This window comes from Erpetoichthys calabaricus, chromosome 2 (assembly GCF_900747795.2).
Source record: "Erpetoichthys calabaricus chromosome 2, fErpCal1.3, whole genome shotgun sequence".
Lineage (NCBI taxonomy): Eukaryota > Metazoa > Chordata > Cladistia > Polypteriformes > Polypteridae > Erpetoichthys > Erpetoichthys calabaricus.
In genome coordinates, this window is record NC_041395.2 from 100,056,856 (window position 1) to 100,074,611 (window position 17,756).

General features: G+C 38.1%; 1 protein-coding gene across 1 annotated transcript in view; it reads right to left on the reverse strand.

Moving 5' to 3' along the window:
- LOC114645314 (otoancorin-like) overlaps positions 1-17,756 on the reverse strand; it is a 158,201-nt gene that overhangs the window by 37,706 nt on the left and 102,739 nt on the right. Inside the window, exons 15-18 of the mRNA XM_051923129.1 lie at positions 17,353-17,491; positions 15,497-15,693; positions 14,774-14,867; positions 10,268-10,439 (exon numbers count right to left, since the gene is read on the reverse strand). Coding sequence (XP_051779089.1) covers positions 10,268-10,439; positions 14,774-14,867; positions 15,497-15,693; positions 17,353-17,491 — 602 coding nt within the window. The remainder of the gene's footprint in view (positions 1-10,267; positions 10,440-14,773; positions 14,868-15,496; positions 15,694-17,352; positions 17,492-17,756) is intronic.

Below are 17,756 nucleotides of genomic sequence, written 5' to 3' on the forward strand. Positions count from 1 at the left end.
ATTCAGCCCAACAAAGCTCGCCAATCCTATCCACTTATTTCTTCCAAAAACATCAAGTCAAGTTTTGAAAGTTCCTAACTTCTTACTGTCTACCACACTACTTGGTAGCTTATTCCAAGTTTCTATCGTTCTTTGTGTAAAGAAAAACTTCCTAATGTTTGTGTGAAATTTACCCTTAACAAGTTTCCAACTGTGTCCCCATGTTCTTGATGAACTCATTTTAAAATAACAGTCTCGATCCACTGTACTAATTCCCTTCATAATTTTAAACATTTCAATCATGTCACCTCTTAATCTTCTTTTGCTTAAACTGAAAAGGCTCAGCTCAGCTTTTAATCTTTCCTCATAATTCAACCCCTGTAGCCCTGGAATCAGCCTAGTCACTCTTCTCTGGACCTTTTCTAGTGCTACTATGTCCTTTTTGTAGCCTGGAGACCAAACTGCACACAGTACTCCAGATGAGGCTTCACCAGTGCATTATAATGGTTGAGCATAACCTCCTTGGACTTGTACTCCACACATCGTGCTATATAACCTAACATTCTGTTAGCTTGTTAATGGCTTCTGAACACTGTCGGGAGTCGATAGCTTAGAGTCCACTATGACTCCTAAATTCTTCTCATAAGGTGTACTCTCAATTTTCCCACCGCCCATTGTGTATTCAAACCTAATGTAAAACCATCAAATTGTTTTGGTGACCTGAGAGATCAACCTTACTGAGACCTTCACCTTTCTTTATTTTCAGATATTGTGTGATGGGCACAGGTGAGTTGGTCATGTGGCGGCTCGTTTAGTGTCTCATTATTGTTTGGCTTCTACTTAAGGAAAAAGAGACAACTAAGGGGCCTGAGTCAGTATTAATTAAAATTAAGGCAAAAGAAGTTAATTAGCAGCAAAAACTGGTCACTAATGAAGAAGATGGTTAGAATGAAAACCTGAAGCCACTGTGACCCTTCAGGACTGGAGTTCGACACCCGTGATCTAAACTGTAATTACAGATACCTAACAGCAGATCATGATGGTGTGGGCCTGAATCAAAAAACAGCACATTCCATAAATCATTTAAAAACACACAATGTTGCTTGCCAAGAAAACAGCTATAAATAAAGTGAACATTTCATAACCATTCTGTATATGGCACAGTGAAGCACCATGCAGCTTGGGCCCTAGGTAAGATGGCTGCCTAAGTGCCTTATTTGAGAATCTGCGATGCATCTAATTCATTTGGGTTCCACAAATTACACTTATGCGCTACCAAAGAGCCTGCTTTAGTGTCTGCCCTTTCCAGGCACATAAAGCAATACCTCTTGGGGATAAAGCAAGTACTGGGATACTATGGATCACCCAAGCATTTGTCTTTTAAATTAATTTGCTGCATAAGGGTCATCATTGCCTGAGAAAACCTGCAGACCGAGGCACACTTTAGCAACTGGCCACTCAAGGCAACAGAGTTATTTCTCTAGACTGTGATCAATCCCATAAATCGTCTATATAAATTATCACTTTACGGCTGTTTTTTGGTTTTAAAAATAAGTGGTTTGGGGCAAATCATAATTACTGAAGAGAGATGCAATATATTTAGATACCAATGCCTTGGATGAAAAAAACAGGTGTGTTTTCCCTTCAGCATCGGGATACAGACACATTTTTATGTTTTAGCTTACTGGCCTTAGAACAGCTGATAAAGCTATTCACTATGCACTGATGCATGCCAGTGTGCCAACCATAAAGTGATCAATATTAATCTGGTAAAAGGTCAATCTCTTTAGCATCCTATCTCACTCCCACCTTTGGCAATTCAGTCTATTTAAAGTTCACAAATAGTTTAACAGTTCCTCATAGTGCCTGCAGGAAGCAGCATCAGCACAGATACAATGGAGTGTCTTACATCTACAGCATACTGACGTACGTTACCTTCTCAAAAGCAAACACTGGACAAATGTTCTAATTGTATGCTATTGGAAAGCCAAGGAATTGGGATGGATATACAAGTTTGGTCCTTGTCAGCTTTATTATTGAGCCCTAGAGGTTTAGCCTGTCATCCAGGTATTTTTTACTTTCCTCTCTTTTGTGTTTATCTTTTTGTCCCTAGGATGCAATTATATCATCAGTTTATTACTCATCCCCTTTAATATGACCCACATAATTATCAATGGCGCAGCCAATTGGTTTTAGAAGTCCCATGATTAGTTTAATGGACATCACCATTGTGTAGGGTCAAGGAGTTTTAATTGATTGTAGTATAAATTGACCTTATCTGGAAGTCAGTATAATGGCCTAACCTACACAATGAAGACAAAAAGAACCCCCCCAAGCAACTCCATGAAAAGGTGATTAAAAAGCAAAAATCATGAGATGGATACCAGAAAATATCCAAGTTATCATTCATTAAGAAATGGAAAGATTTACATGTAGCTGTAAATCTGCATAGAGCAGGCAGTGCACAAAAACAGAGTGATTGTGCAAGACAAAGAGTAGTGAGATAGGCCACCAAGAAACCTATGATAACTGTGAAGGAGTTATAAGCTACAGTGACTTAGAATGAAGAGACTGTGCATACAACTTTTGTCTGCTTGGTTCACCAGTTGCAGCTTTATAGGAGAGTGGTAAAAAGAAAGCCACTGTTTAAAAAACATATATGACATCTTGGCTAGAGTTTGTCAGAAGGCAATGGAAGACTGCTAAATCACCTCAGAGAAGATTCTTTGGTCTGATGAGGCTAAAATGGAGCATTTTGGACATTAGACTAAATGCCACGTTACACTGCACATTATCAAACACTCACCATCCCCTCTGTGAAACATGGTGGTGACAGCATCATGCTGTAGGAATGCTTCTCTGCAGCAGACCCTGGAAGTCTTGTGAGGGTAAAGAGTAAAATGAATGCAGCAAAATACAGGGGAATTCTGGAGGAAAACCTGATGCAATCTCCAAGAAATCTCCATCTTGGGAGACGATTTGTTTTCTAGCATGGCAACCCTAAAAATAAAGCCAAAACTACACAGGGATGGCATAAAAACAACAATGTGAATGTCCAGGAGTGTCCAAGTCAAGAGTCCAGATCTCAATTCAACTGAAAATTTGTCGTTTGACTTGTTAAAGGCCTGACAGAGCTTGAGCACCTTTGCAACAAAGAAAGAGGAAAAATTGCAATGTCCAGTTGTGCAAAGCTGATAGAGACCTGTACACTCTGACTCCAGGCTGTCATGTTTACCAAAGTTGTATCTATTAAATACTGACTTGAAGGGCATGAATACTTGTGTGATCAATTATTTTTTTTATATTTGTAATAAATTTAGACCACTTTTCAGACATCTGTTTTCACCAAATTAAACCCACTGTGATTCATCTTATATATGAACATCTATGCGTGGAAGTGTGTGTGTCTGTCTGGCCCGGAAGTGAGATGTGTAGTCAGGGTAAGGGCTCTACCTCTGAGGAAACAGAAAACTCGCTTAGCTGCTAATAACACTTGCGAGGCGAGCACATCTACAAAATGAAACCGCAGAAGAAAGACAAAGTTGCTCAGCAGCTAACATCGGCAAAACTGTATCCCTTTTACTTTTCTTCCCGCCGCTAATACACAAGCGATGTGAGCACATCGGTAAAAGAATCGTCTTAGGAGAGAGACGCCCAGAGTACTTCTTTTCAATTACTTGACATCTCTACATTTCATTTTTTTTTCTGACGATTTCAATAGTTTCTAGGACCCCGGGCTTTTTACAGCATGGGCTTACACAGCTAGTTGTTATATAATGTTAAAATGTGAAAACTTCCAAGGGGTAAATACTTCTTATAAGCACTGTAGTGGTCTGAATCAACCTGTGGTTTTAAAAACATGCAGAAGAGCACTGACCCATTTAACCAGGGGAGGGCAATACAATACAATACAATTTACTTTTTGTATAGCCCAAAATCACACAAGAAGTGCCACAATGGGCTTTAACAGGCCCTGCCTCTTGATCAGTGGCGGCTCGCGTAAAGGCACTGTGGAACTGCAGCACCCCCTATTTCCACTTGATATTATCGATAACATTTAATATAATGAGTCCTGTTTTCTTTAATTCTTTCTTTATACTTGTACAATATATGATCCTTAAGCTTAATGTCAGCAGCAATTCCCTAGTTTATGAAAAAGATGCAAAAATCTTTGTATGGAACTGTGCGCTTCACAGTTCCAGCGGCATGGTGTTTGGCTGTTGTGCGCATGTGCACATAGGAAGCTGCACGCGAGGCTGCGAGGGAGAGAGAGCACTGTTGGTCCCGCAGTGCCGACCCTGGCGTGCTGGTGGAAGGTAGTGGTTTTTTTCTTACTCCACGTGTGTTGTGCTTAAAAACCATGTACCATATTCTTGAATGTGATAAAGTGTAGAATTAGATTATTATCCTGCTTCCAGCTATTCTATTTGATTCATTTTTTTTTTCGGTTTCTGAATAAATTTTCTTTTTATACATGTTTGTTTCCTTTTACACAATTTTAAAACAAAGGCTAAAAATTTTCTGGAGTAGCACCCCCACTAATTTTAGCTACGAGCCGTCACTGCTCTTGACAGCCCCCCAGCCTTGACTCTCTGTAGAGAAAAAAATGGAAGAAACCTTGGGAAAGGCAGTTCAAAGAGAGACCCCTTGCCAGGTAGGCTGGGCATGCAGTGGGTGTCAAAAAGAAGGGGGTCAATACAATATAATACACAGAACAGAACAAATCCTCAATACAGTATAAAAATAAAAATTTTAGAAGTACGGAGTAGAATTTAACAGTAGATGATATCACATAATATGATTTGGATTTGTTTAGAGTCCTGGAGACCTCATTCATCAAGCTGCCTCCCCCATTTGGCCATTCCACAGCTGAAATAGCACTAATCTGATGAAAGGACCCCTCTTTCCCACGATTCCCGCGATCCTCCATCAGGGATGACTTTACGTGAGGCAGGCAAAACAACTTGGCAGGTAGGCCGTGACACCAAGTGCCACATTTGAGTACCAAGAAGAGAAACAGAATAGGTGAGGGTTAGTATCAAATTATAACTATCATGTTACTTATGTTTTAGTGCTAATGACCAACAACAGAGATGCAGAATGTACAGTTAATCAGCAGCTCTAGTCAGGATATGTTAAACTGAAGTAGTGAGTCTTCAGCCGGGATTTAAAAGCTGAGACCGAAGGGGCATCTCTTATAGTTGCAGGCAGACCATTCCATAGTTTAGGGTCCCTGTAACTAAAAGCTCGACCTCCCACCATTATTTTATTAATTCTTGGAATCATAAGCAGACCGGCATCTTGAGATCTTAATGTGCGCTCAGGTTTGTAAGTCATGATAAGTTCAGACAAGTTAGCAGGACCTTGGCCATTTAATGCTTTATATGTTAAAAGGAGGATTTTGAAATTTTCCCTAAACTTAACCGGGAGCCAGTGTAAGGATTTAAGAACTGGAGTTATGTGTTCATATTTTCTTGTTCTTGTAATAATTCTTGCAGCAGCATTTTGGATTAACTGGAGGCTGTATAAAGAACAGTTTGAACATCCAGTGAACACCGCATTGCAGTAGTCAATCCTACTAGAAATAAATGCATTAAATAAATTTCTCAGAATCCTGTTTATTTAGAAAGTGCCTTAATTTCCCAACATTTTTAAGATGGAAGAAACATGATTTGGACAACTTTGTAATATGCGCTTTAAATGACATGCTAGAGTCAAAGATAACTCCTAGATTGCGGGCTGATTCAGTAAAATTAATGGGGATTCCAACTGAGTTAAATGATGACAGAATATTGTTGTGATCAGCATCATTCTCTAAAACAATTAATATCTCTGTTTTATCTGTGTTTAAAGACAAGTAGTTCTCATCCATCCACTCCTTTAATTCACTAACACAACTAATTAAAGACAACATCGGAGAAACTTCATTTGATCTAAATGAAAGGTATAACTGGGTGTCATCTGCATACGAGTGAAAATTAACATTATGTTTCCTAATGATAGATCCCAGTGGAAGCATGTAAAGTGAAAACAGTAAAGGTCCCAGTACTGAGCCCTGCGGGACACCATATCTCACTTCTGTGTATAATGATGGAGTACTGTCAGCACATTTCTGTACATATTGGAATCGATTTGATGAATAAGAACTAAACCAAGCGAGCATAGTGCCTGTAAGCCCAACATCATTTTCTAGCCTGTGCAGTAAAAAAGAATGGTCAATAGTGTCAAATGTTGCACTTAAGTCTAACAACATAATTACAGTGGAGTTTCCTTCATCAGAGGATATCAGAATGTCGTTTACAACCCGCGTTAGTGCCGTTTCTGTACTATGACCAGTGCAGAAACCAGACTGGAATTTCTCAAATAGATTGTAATGCATAAGGTGTGACTGAAGCTGATTGGCGACTACTTTTTCTAGTATTTTAGAGAGAAAGGGTAAATTTGAAATAAGCCCGTAATTATTTAGTATGTGTGGGTCTAGGTCTGACTTTTTAAGTAATGGTTTAATGACTGACACTTTTAGTGCATCAGGAACTGTGCCATGCAATAATGAACTACTGATAATGTTTAGAATAGGCGCAGCAAGAACATCCATTGAACTTTTTACTAATTTTGTTGGCACTGGATCTAGGGAACAAGTAGTGGGCTTTATTTTAGAAATTAAATTTAAGACTTCCTGTTCTGTTACAGGATTAAAATTACTAAAGTGCTGAGTGCAATATGAGGCAGGGTCTGCTAAGCTAGTATGTGGTTTGTACTGTGATGCTGAGATCTGGGATCTTATATTTTTAATTTTCTCATTGAAGAAGTTCATAAAGTCTGTACTGTTAATATCTGTTGGTATTTTGCACTGTAGATCTGAATTTCCATTTGTTTATTTAGCAACTGTTCAAAACAGTACCCGAGGATTTTTATCATTGCTATCTATTATTGTAGAATAGTATTCTGAGCGAGCTTTAAAGAGAGCTTTTTTATATTTTTTAACACTCTCTGTCCATGCAATTTGAAAGTCATGTAGCTTTGTTGTTCTCTGTCTGCGCTCCAGTTTTTGACACTCTAATTTAAGAGCTCGAGTGTTTTCATTAAACCAGGGAGAGTTTTTATGTGCTTTGATCACTTTTGTTTTAAGGGGAGTCACTGTGTCCAGAGCATCTCTCAAGGTCACATTATAGTGTGATGTTAGCTGATATAAATTGTTTTTCACGTTTACATTTGATGTTAACTGATCTAAATGGTTTTCCACAATTACACTCGACTTTGAAACAGAATTACAATCTTGATGTCGCACTGTCTTTGTTTTAATCTTTGAGTGCGTTGGCAAGGGCAGGGCTAAATCAAATGTTATTAAGTAGTGATCGGAAGTAACTTCATTTAATGGAGTAATATTTAAATTTTGAATTTCAACTTTGTAAGTTATAATTAAATCTAATGTGGGGTTATGATTATGAATTGGACCTTTGACATTCTGACAAAATCCTACTGAATTTAACAAATAAGGAAAACATTTGCTAAAAGTGTCAGTTTCCACATCAATATGTACATTAAAATCCCCCATCAGCACTACGTGATCATAATTTATAGCCAGATAAGATAAAAGGTTGCTAAATTCAGTCATGAACAATGAATATGGCCCTGGTGGTCTGTAGACTAGCACTATAATTGTGTTGGAATCTGTTTTAATATTTAAAATGAATTCCTCAAAGAATGTAAAGTCGCCTATATTTTTAGACGTGATTTGCATTTTGTTACAATGAATTATTCCAAGGGCTCCTCCTCAACCAGAATCTCTAGACCAGGGGTGTCGAACTCCGATCCTGGAGGGCCACAGTGGCTGCAGGTTTTCATTCTAACCATCTTCTTAATTAGTAACCAGTTTTTGATGCTAATTAACTTCTTTAGCCTTAGTTTTAATTAGCTTGACTTAGTTGTTTTTTTTTCCTTAATTAGCAGCCGGACAGTAATGAGACATAAAACAAGCCTCCATATGACCAGCTCACCTGTACCCATTAAACAAAATGTGAAAATAAAGAAAGGTGAAGGTCTCAGTAAGGCTGATCTCTCAGGCCACCAAGAAAATAGTAGAATAGCAACAGTTTTGGAAATGTCTGCTGTGACAGAATGAGAGCAGCAACAAGCCATGGAATTGAATAACGGGTTTAATTAACAGCAACAACCAGCTTCTCATTAAGGAACTGGTTGGAGTGAAATCAGTTGGAGTTTGAAGCCCCAATTTAGCTGGTCATTTGTTGGCTTGTTTCACATCTCATTTCTGTTTAGCTGTCATTTAATGAAGAAAAGAATCAATTCAGAAGACTTAATCATTAAAAACAGGGCTATTAAAATAGAGGGAAAAGGAGTTAATTAGCAGTGAAAACTGGACACTGATTAGGAAAAGGGTTAGAAAGAAAACCTGCAGCCACTGTGGTACCTCCAGGCCTGGAGTTCGACACCTGTGCTCTAGACTTATGAAGGAAATGCCGTTCCAGGGGGGCTGCAGTGGCTGCAGGTTTTTGTTCCAACCCAAATGTTTAATTAAAACCCAATCCTTGCCAATCTCAGACCTTATTTAATTTTATGGCTTGTTAGCCTACAATGTTAGGCTTTTATGCCTTAGATTTTTTTCTTTCCAAAGATATCATCTAAATGAGCTGAAACCTAAAACAGATAATTTTCAGTGTGCCACATTTTACTCTTAAATGTTTTATTAAAACAAATAGTGTATGATGAATCAACACAGGTGTAAACAGAAACAAGTTCAATGGAGAACAGCTGGCTCCCTTTGTTATTTGCATCTTATGGCTAATAAGCAGCCATTAAAATCAGTGAATGCAGCTGTTTAAGACTGAAATAAGCAATTAAGGGCGAGAAACCTTAACAAGCAAGACCACTAAAATGAAGCATCAAAATGTCACTTGAGCAAAAATTGATTCCTCTTGAAGCAACTGGGTTGAAACAAAAAACTGCAGCCACTGTGGCCCTCCATGCCTGACACTGCCCACCCCTGCAGTTAACCAAAACCAGTACCTTATATGAAGTTATGTCTGATTAAGCCATGACCAGGCTAAGACTGCTTCTTGTTTTATTTTCTGTTTATTTAGAAGGTTCCCTTCTTACTCTCTGGGAGTCAAGTAAGTTTTCAAGAAGTCCCACTGGCTACGGCCCCCTCACTATGTAGATGACAAACCTGTACCTATAGCTATATTTATAGGTTTATTGCTCTGAGCACTATTTAACTGTGTTGAGGTACTTTGTTTTATGTGGCAGGTGTACTGGACTAAAAGTTTCAGAAATCAGATTAGTGATGATATGTTGCATATAGGAAAGAAGATGGCATAAACAGACCTCCTGTGCATTGTAAAACAGCATTGTAACAATACTACAACAAGAATATAAAAAGTAAACAACATAATATTTAAACCACAGTAATTTACTCGGTACATTTCATAACTGTGTGGATAATCATCATACAAGTAGTGACTCCTTCAGCATTCTTGCTTGTAATGGAAAAGCAGTTTGAAGTAGGCCATCTACTTTATATTGGTTCTTGATGGTTCCTTACATTAATGGAAGAGTTTCAGAGCTTCAACTGCAACCCAACACACAGTCAGACTATCTGTCCAGCATAATTCAATAAAAAAACATTAGTGGTTTCTGGTATAAGTAAAAAAACAATATACAATTGTGTTTTGGAATTATATGTGCACAGGCTATCTTCACCTATAAGCCAGTAGTGTTTTTTCTTATTTCCCCATAAAATTATAAATAAAACACCACTCTAATTTAGTGTAACCCACTTCTTAATTTTCAGGTCATTTATTGTACAATTAGTGACAATTATCTAATATGTGACAAAAGCGAAAATGACAATGAATGCAGGAGGAGCCAGTACTTCAGTATTTTTTCCACTTGTAAAATCATAAAATCATTAGTAAGTGAAGTCTTAAATTAGTAAAATTTTATCAAGCAAGATCAGTAAAGATTAGCCATAGTTGTTTAATTCTTACAATGAAATATTTTTTGGGAATTTCCAGTCAAAAGTAGGAACTGCTTAAATTCTAAACTTGCTGCCAATATACAGTAGTTGTCCATGGCCAAAACAAAGTATAACACCATAGAAAGTAAGGGAATGGAAAAAGACATGTAGAGCCACCCATGAGGGCCACCAGGGTGGCATTGCACCCAAGTCAATTTCATTACAACATAATGAAAGTATGGGCATGGAATAAATAAGAATAGCAAAAATAAGGACAATTTTGCAATTTGTATTTTAAAATTAAATATTCAGTACCTGCTCTTTTCTTTCGGCTGCTTGTTGACGATGCTGATGATCCAAGAACCAATTGAGAGTACAGTTTTCTTACAGAGTCCATACTGGGAACGAAATCTAAATCTTTGACTACAAACTCTTTTTCTCTTACTACCCGAGAGAGAATGTCTCCAATGATTAACTTCATGTCTGCCTGGTAAGGAACAAAAACAGGTTAGATTTCTTCTTACTCATAGAAAACAATGCACATATCTGATTTCCACCAAGGACATTTAGCTTATGTTTTTGTGAATGAGTTCTGTGGCCATTTAGACTCTAAAGTAGGAATTACATCACTGCCCATTATGTGAGCAATACGTCTTAGCATAAATATCTGGATAACACATTTCAGTGACTTGATAGCAAGAGAACATATTTGAATAGCCGTAAAGCATGTTATTTTGTTTAGTATGACTTTTTGAAAGTGTCAGGTAAGTTGTCTCATGGATAACTAATTATTAAATTTGTAGTACATGAGGTAAAATGTTAGGAAAACTAGTGCAGATGCAATGCAATTGGCTTTAACACAGAAAGCGAGATTATAGATAATGTTCTGTTCTGTACAAAGATTTGCTAAAAGTAAGGTTTTTGGGCTATATTGTTGGAGTTGTTGCCATTTGTAATTTAAAGTTAGTTCCTTAAAAATTTGCAGATCACTTTTAATTGAAGAGAAATGAAAGGAGATTTAATGGAGATTCGTGCTTGTAGAATTCAGAATTGGAAAGTGGCAATTTTAAGACATATAAAGTTTTATACATAGGACAGAAAATAATAAGAGTGATCTCACAGATGGGTGTCTGGAGCTAGTAAGTGCAGGCAATGAATAAGACTTCAGAGTCCTAGTATCCATAATAAGGGGTTCTTTGGGAGGACTCTTCTTGGGAGTCCTCTGTGTCCCCAAAAAGAGAGCTTTCAGGTGTCTATACCAAGTCTCTTGACTTAGAGTAGAAGCAGGGACTCGTATGTCCATTCATTCATAAATTGATAGCAAGGTGGCACAGTATTAGAACATTGAACCTTCTAGACAAGAACAGGCCATTCAGGCCAACAACGTTCACCAGTCCTATCCACTTAATTCTTCTGAAAAAGGATCAAGTCGAGTTTTGAAAGTCCCTAAATTCCTGCTGTCTACCACACTACTTGGTTTCTGTGGTTCTCCATTTAAAGACAATCTTCCTAATGTTAATGCGAAGTTTACCCTTAACGAGTTTCCAGCTCTGTCCCCATGTTCTTGATGAACTCATTTTAAAATAACAGTCTCGATCCACGGTACTAATTCCTTTCATAATTTTAAACACTTCAATCATGTCTCCTCTTAATCTTCTTTTGCTTAAATTTAAAAGACTCAGCAGGCAGCACAGTGGCGCAGTGGTAGCACTGCTGCCTCGCAGTTAGGAGACCTGGGTTCACTTCCTGGGTCCTCCCTGCGTGGAGTTTGCATGTTCTCCCCGTGTCTGCGTGGGTTTCCTCCGGGTGCTCCGGTTTCCTCCCACAGTCCAAAGACATGCAGGTTAGGTGCATTGGCGATCCTAAATTGTCCCTAGTGTGTGCTTGGTGTGTGTGTGTGTGTGTGTGTGTGTGTGCCCTGCAGTGGGCTGACACCCTGCCTGGGATTTGTTCCTGCCTTGCACCCTGGGATTGACTCCAGCAGACCCCTGTGTTAGGATATAGCGGGATGGATGGATAAAAGATTCAGCTGTTTTAATCTTTCTTCATAATTCATGCCCTGTAGCCCTGGAATTAGCCTAGTCGCTCTTCTCTGGACCTTTTTTATTGCTGCTATGTCTTTATTTATAGCCAGGAGACCAAAACTGCACACAGTACTCCAGATGAGGACTCACCAGTGCATTATAAAGCATGAAAGCTTATTCATTACTCTTTTTGAGATATTGTAATGGGATTATTGCTTATATCATTCCAAAACTGATGAATATGTTCAAAAAGTATGGATTTTCCGCATATCAACTTAAAGCTGTACTCCATTTAAAATTATATTTTTTATATGTTAGTTACCCAATATACTTTGCAGTGATGGCTGAGAAAGCAATTTTATTCTCATGTTTTCATGCAGAACATAGGTAACAAAGTTTCTGATATAACAGGGTTCTATGGTGACCAATACCAAACAACAGAAAACAATATCAAAAAGTTTGTGAAATAATCTCACATTACTCCAATCACATAATCCCCATGTCAGTTCATCCAGCTGTATGTTCATAATGTCCCAAGCACATGGATTTTTACTAAAATGTTGTTAAATAAGCCACCCTGGAAAAGACTGTCATGAGCAAAAATGGAACACACACAGGTACTAATGAGCATCTGAACTGAAGACTAGCCTCCCGTCATTACATTTATATTTATATCCACTACTGCAGTACCACGGGAGTCTGTGAAAGGGCACAGATGAACTGACTTTCTGCTTCTTGGAGAATCCCAGATATGCACAAATACAAGTCATATTCACTTCCTGATAATGTTTTCACTCAACTTTTAATCTTTGGTTATTCTCATCTCTCAATGCACACTTTTTGTTGATAATCATGTGAAGTGCAATGTTAGCCAAAGACAAAGCTGCTGCTGGGGTGGAATCCTGAACAGTAAATGAGGCAAGTTTTCAATTCAAGTACTCATCCATGTATGAGCACGTTCCATTTTTGTTCACAAGATTGTTTTCCAAAATGGTTTATTTAATAATATACAGGGTGAGCCTAAACGAAGTACCACATTTCAAACGTTTATTCTAGAAAAATGCTGCAACATAAAATAAATTTCATTATGACACAAGAAAGGGTATACAAAATAGATTTTTTTACTGTGTTTTTAAAATGATACCTTCAAGGTGGTAGCCATCAGCATTAGTGATACACTCTTCGAGATGATTTCTGAAAGCTCGCCTCACTAATTTGGTCATTTCAGTGGGAATAGCGCTGATTTTGTGGTGAATAGCATCCTTGAGGGCTTCAAGGTTTTGAGGTCGGTGTGTGTATATCTTCGACTTGAGAGAGCCCCACAAGAAGAAGTGAGACCAGGCAAACATGAAGGCCACCCTACATCACCGCACAGGGAGATTAGTGTCCACGGAAACATCTCCCTTAAAACTTACGTGAATCTCTGCTCCGTATGAGCTGTTGCTCCATCCTATTGAAACCAAGCATCCACCACATCCATTTCTTCCAGTTAGGGTCGCAAAAATTTCTCTAGCATTTCAATGTAATGTTCTGAAGTGACGGTGACCATTGATCCCCACTCCTCAAAATAGTAAGGGCCTACAATGCCAAATTCTGCAACGCCGCACCAAACTAACATGCTCAATGTGCTTGGGTCTCTGATGCAGTTCACAAGGGTTGGTTTCATCCCAATAGTGAAAATTTTCCTTATTTACTTAACCATTCAAATGGAAATGTGTCTTGTCGCTGCACATGACGATGGCATCTCGATGAATGGTTTGCAGAATGTTCACATACAACTCTCTACAACTCTCCCAGTCTCTCTCAGTGAGTTCCTGCACTACCATCATTTTGTATGGATGAAAATTAAGGTCTTCATGGAAAATCCTCCTCAAAGTTGTGTTGGAAATGCCTAAGGCGGAAGTATGTTTGCGCACTGAATGGCCAGGAGACTGCAAAATTGATGCCCTTACAGCCTGACTGTTTTCAGGTAATCATACAGTCCGAGGACGGCCTGGAGATTTGCTGTTTAATGTTGTACACGTCTGTCTAAATTTAGCCAGCCACTGAAGAACTATTTTCCAATTTGGGATGTCACCATTAGGAGGAATGCTGAATTGCGTTTGGAAGGGGCATTGCATAGTGATGATGGATTTGTTGTTTTTGAAGAACGCTTCGACAGTAAAAGCATGGTGTGCACTGGACCAAGGCATGTTGCCAACTGAAAATTACAAGGGATCGCCTTTCAAGGGGGATTCCCACCCCATCCCACTCAGTTGCTTATACATCGCACAATGACCTTGAGCAATGTGGTACTTCATTTTGGCTCACCCTGTATTTGTAAAAATGCATGCGTTGTGAACATATGACTGAGTGATTTCACATGGGGATTATGCAAGTAATGTGAGATTTTTTTTAACTGATATTTTGATATTGTTTGTTGTTGTCCAGCGTTGGTCACATTATTATATCAGAAACTTTGTTATCTCCATTCTGCGAGAAAACTATGAACTACATGGGTTAAGTAGCATATAAAAAAGTATTACTTTAAAAGTAATATAAATGATCAGTATCAGATACTGGAGAACAAACTATTATTTTCAGCCCTGTGCCACACATTTACAGAAGTACCAATATACTCTGTAAATCACTGCCAATTATGTCAATGGGGTTCAAAATAATCACACATACCATAGCCATACCGATTTTTTGTGTATTTTCAATATATGTAGGAAAAACACATGTTTGAACAATTTAACAAATACAGTGTGAGATTTCACTTTCCTAACATGCTTTGCTAATTAATCATAATACTTACTGTGCCATTGAGCTTTTGCAGTTGGGAGACGTCAAAAACGGACAGCAAAGACTGAAGCTGATTCAAAACATCTGAAGTCCAATTTTGGGGTTTTCTGTTAGCAAACAGTAGAATAAGACTTAAATATTTTGTAGTCTAGATGAATGCCTACTATAATGATAAACTGACTGTTAAAAATCTATCCATGTTATTTCTGATTTTACATGTAGAACAGACATACAGTATAGTGCCTGACTGATGTATGTGGATTTAAGACTAAACCGTGACCTCTATAACATTGAAAAAGGATTGACAGATTCATGTTTCTAAATTAGTCTGTCTGTCGCACTCATGGAAAATGGTCCTTTATCCTTTAATTTCCATATGTGAGTACTTAGGGCTTTATTCTGCTCAGATATAAAGAACACTAATGTGATGCAGGTAAAACAAAGGCACACATGCCCTCAGACTGACAGAATTCAATTGACCTGTTGTTGTAGACAGCCCTTCAGGCATCCAGAGCCATGGACAAACTCCAAACATGAGGGGCCCTGGCCTGAGATGGATTAAAGTGCCAAAAGCCTCCATTGAGCAGCCTTGTTCATCACAGCAACTGTTGTTTCCAGTAACATGTACTTTATGAAGCTGACCCAGGGTCAGTGAATGGCAATCCATCTTCCAGTATATGCTTGTGTCAGCATTTCAAACAAAATAGAAGCAAAAAGTCAAAATGACAGGTCTTACCCAAACACTTCTGTTATTTTATTGGCAAGAGATTTGTTCAAATTGCCTTCAAATTTACCGCACTCTTTCAACCTGCTAATAGCTTCCTGAAAAGAAGTGGCGGTTAAGTTGTCAATGTCTTTAGAATCAAAAAAGCAGATGCTGAACCCCAGATCGGCAACTTGGCTGGGAGTTAAATCTTTGGTGTTTGTGATGTTCTGAAAAGACAAAAAAAAAAAAGAAAATTGCTGCAGGGTTAATATTCTGAATACTGCTAGCAACAGAGCTGCTTAATGGTGCTTCAGAATCTGCTATGCAGAACATTATTTAGTACTGAGCCAGGAAAAAAAAAGCAATCTGGACCCACAAAATCATTAATGAATCAAATGGTGTGCAGTAAGAGCAGCAGGAAGGCTTCTTCCATTAGTTATTCTCCAAGGAAGCTCTTTACCCTTCTATAAGCAAAATAAGGCAAGAAAAAAGGAATGAAATGCATTGTACATTTTAACTGAATAGCTTACTAAATGCCTGCTTTTAAATTCCGAAGTGCTATTCTGGAGATGCCATGGGCTTTTCCTGTTTAAATGAATAAGCATTTATGGCTTTAATTTTTTTCTGACTCATCAGCCAAATATAATTTTGCAGGAAGAGAAAAAAAAATCTTTTTTAAATGTGATACTGATGTATGTTATTACATCAGAATAACATCTTATTTCATTAAGATCAAAGACATGGAAGCAGGGTTAAAAGAGAACAAATGCGCACAATAAATTTGAATAGAATTATTATACAGCACTACAAAATCAAAAACTGGATTTGCCAGGCGTTTTTGTGCACTTTCCTGCTTTATGATGCTAGAGGCCAACTTTAAAGCTGATTACTTGAAAGTGAATTATTGCCTTGACACAACAACTTTAATATTGTTCCAGAAACAACAGAAACCGAGGATATCAGATCCACCCAGGCTTGCACTGAAAAAGCTTACACGGATCTCTAGCAGGGGGATTGAATCCCAACCTACTATACTGAGAATGAAAGTTTTTTGTTTTTTTCTGAAGATCTAAAGATCCCCTCTCAGGGATAAAGTATGAGAATGCAGGTCAGGTCTGGTTGGGGAGCATACTCTGGTACAGAGCATTGCCACACCCATCACGCAACGAAACAGCTCGGAATCTTGGTTGGCAACCCCCCAGGCAGAACATACAGTAAATATCTTTCTAATTGTACTGTATCTCTATCTGGAAATTTTGGGGCCTTCAAACTTTCTTATAAAATAGATCCTGGGGTATGATAGCCTTCATTCATTCATTCATTTTCCAAAAAAAAGCTTAGGCCATTATTGTATCACCCAAAGCCTATTCTGGAAGTACTAGAGACAAGACTGAGGCCAACTTTGGATGAGACCCAGTCCTTTGTAAAGTACACTCATATATACTTCTACACTTTTCAATGGCTAACCAATTCTGAGACACCAATCAGACTAACACTAACACATCAGACTAACACTAACACAACATATTTAGGATGAAGAGAGAAGCCAGCCCTTCACTGGAACAAAAACCAACTTGTACCTCAGTCATCAAATCCCAGACCACTTTAATTAACTCATTAGATACTGATGTATATGAAACTTAGAAACAAATCAAAGATGTGACAAAGTGAAGATAAGCGTAACTTAAGGTATGACTTCAAGTAGGCTAAAGACTCAATGAAATATATCAATTTTGAAGTAGGCTGCTTGAATTAGAAATTGCATCTTGTTTTAACTTTGCCTTACTGAGTTACACAAAACTCACATTTGCTCACATTATATCCGGCACCTACCATGTATGGAGCATGTATCTGCATAAAAATCATAACTGAGTTTAGGACCTTACCAAGCAATTCTTGATGAATTGTGCAGCTTCTGTGCGCCTTGCAGAGCTTCTGGGTATGATTTTGGGGTTAGCTTGTGCAAGAAGGGCCATCACAGTAGGACAGACAGAACTGGAAATATTCATCAGCTCCTTGAAAGACCTGAAACAGACATATGAAGGGATCATGTGCTTTTTACAGTATACAGTGGAACCTCTAGATACGAGTTTAATTCGTTCCAGCACTGAGCTTGTATAGCGAATTTCTCGTATCTAGAACAAACTTCCCCATTAAAAATAATTGAAATCCAGTTAATCCGTTTCGCACCCCAAATATATTAACATAAAAATCAATTTTCCTAACAAATAACACTGATAAATTATATATACTGTAGTCTACCTTTAATAAATAACACTGGTAAATAATA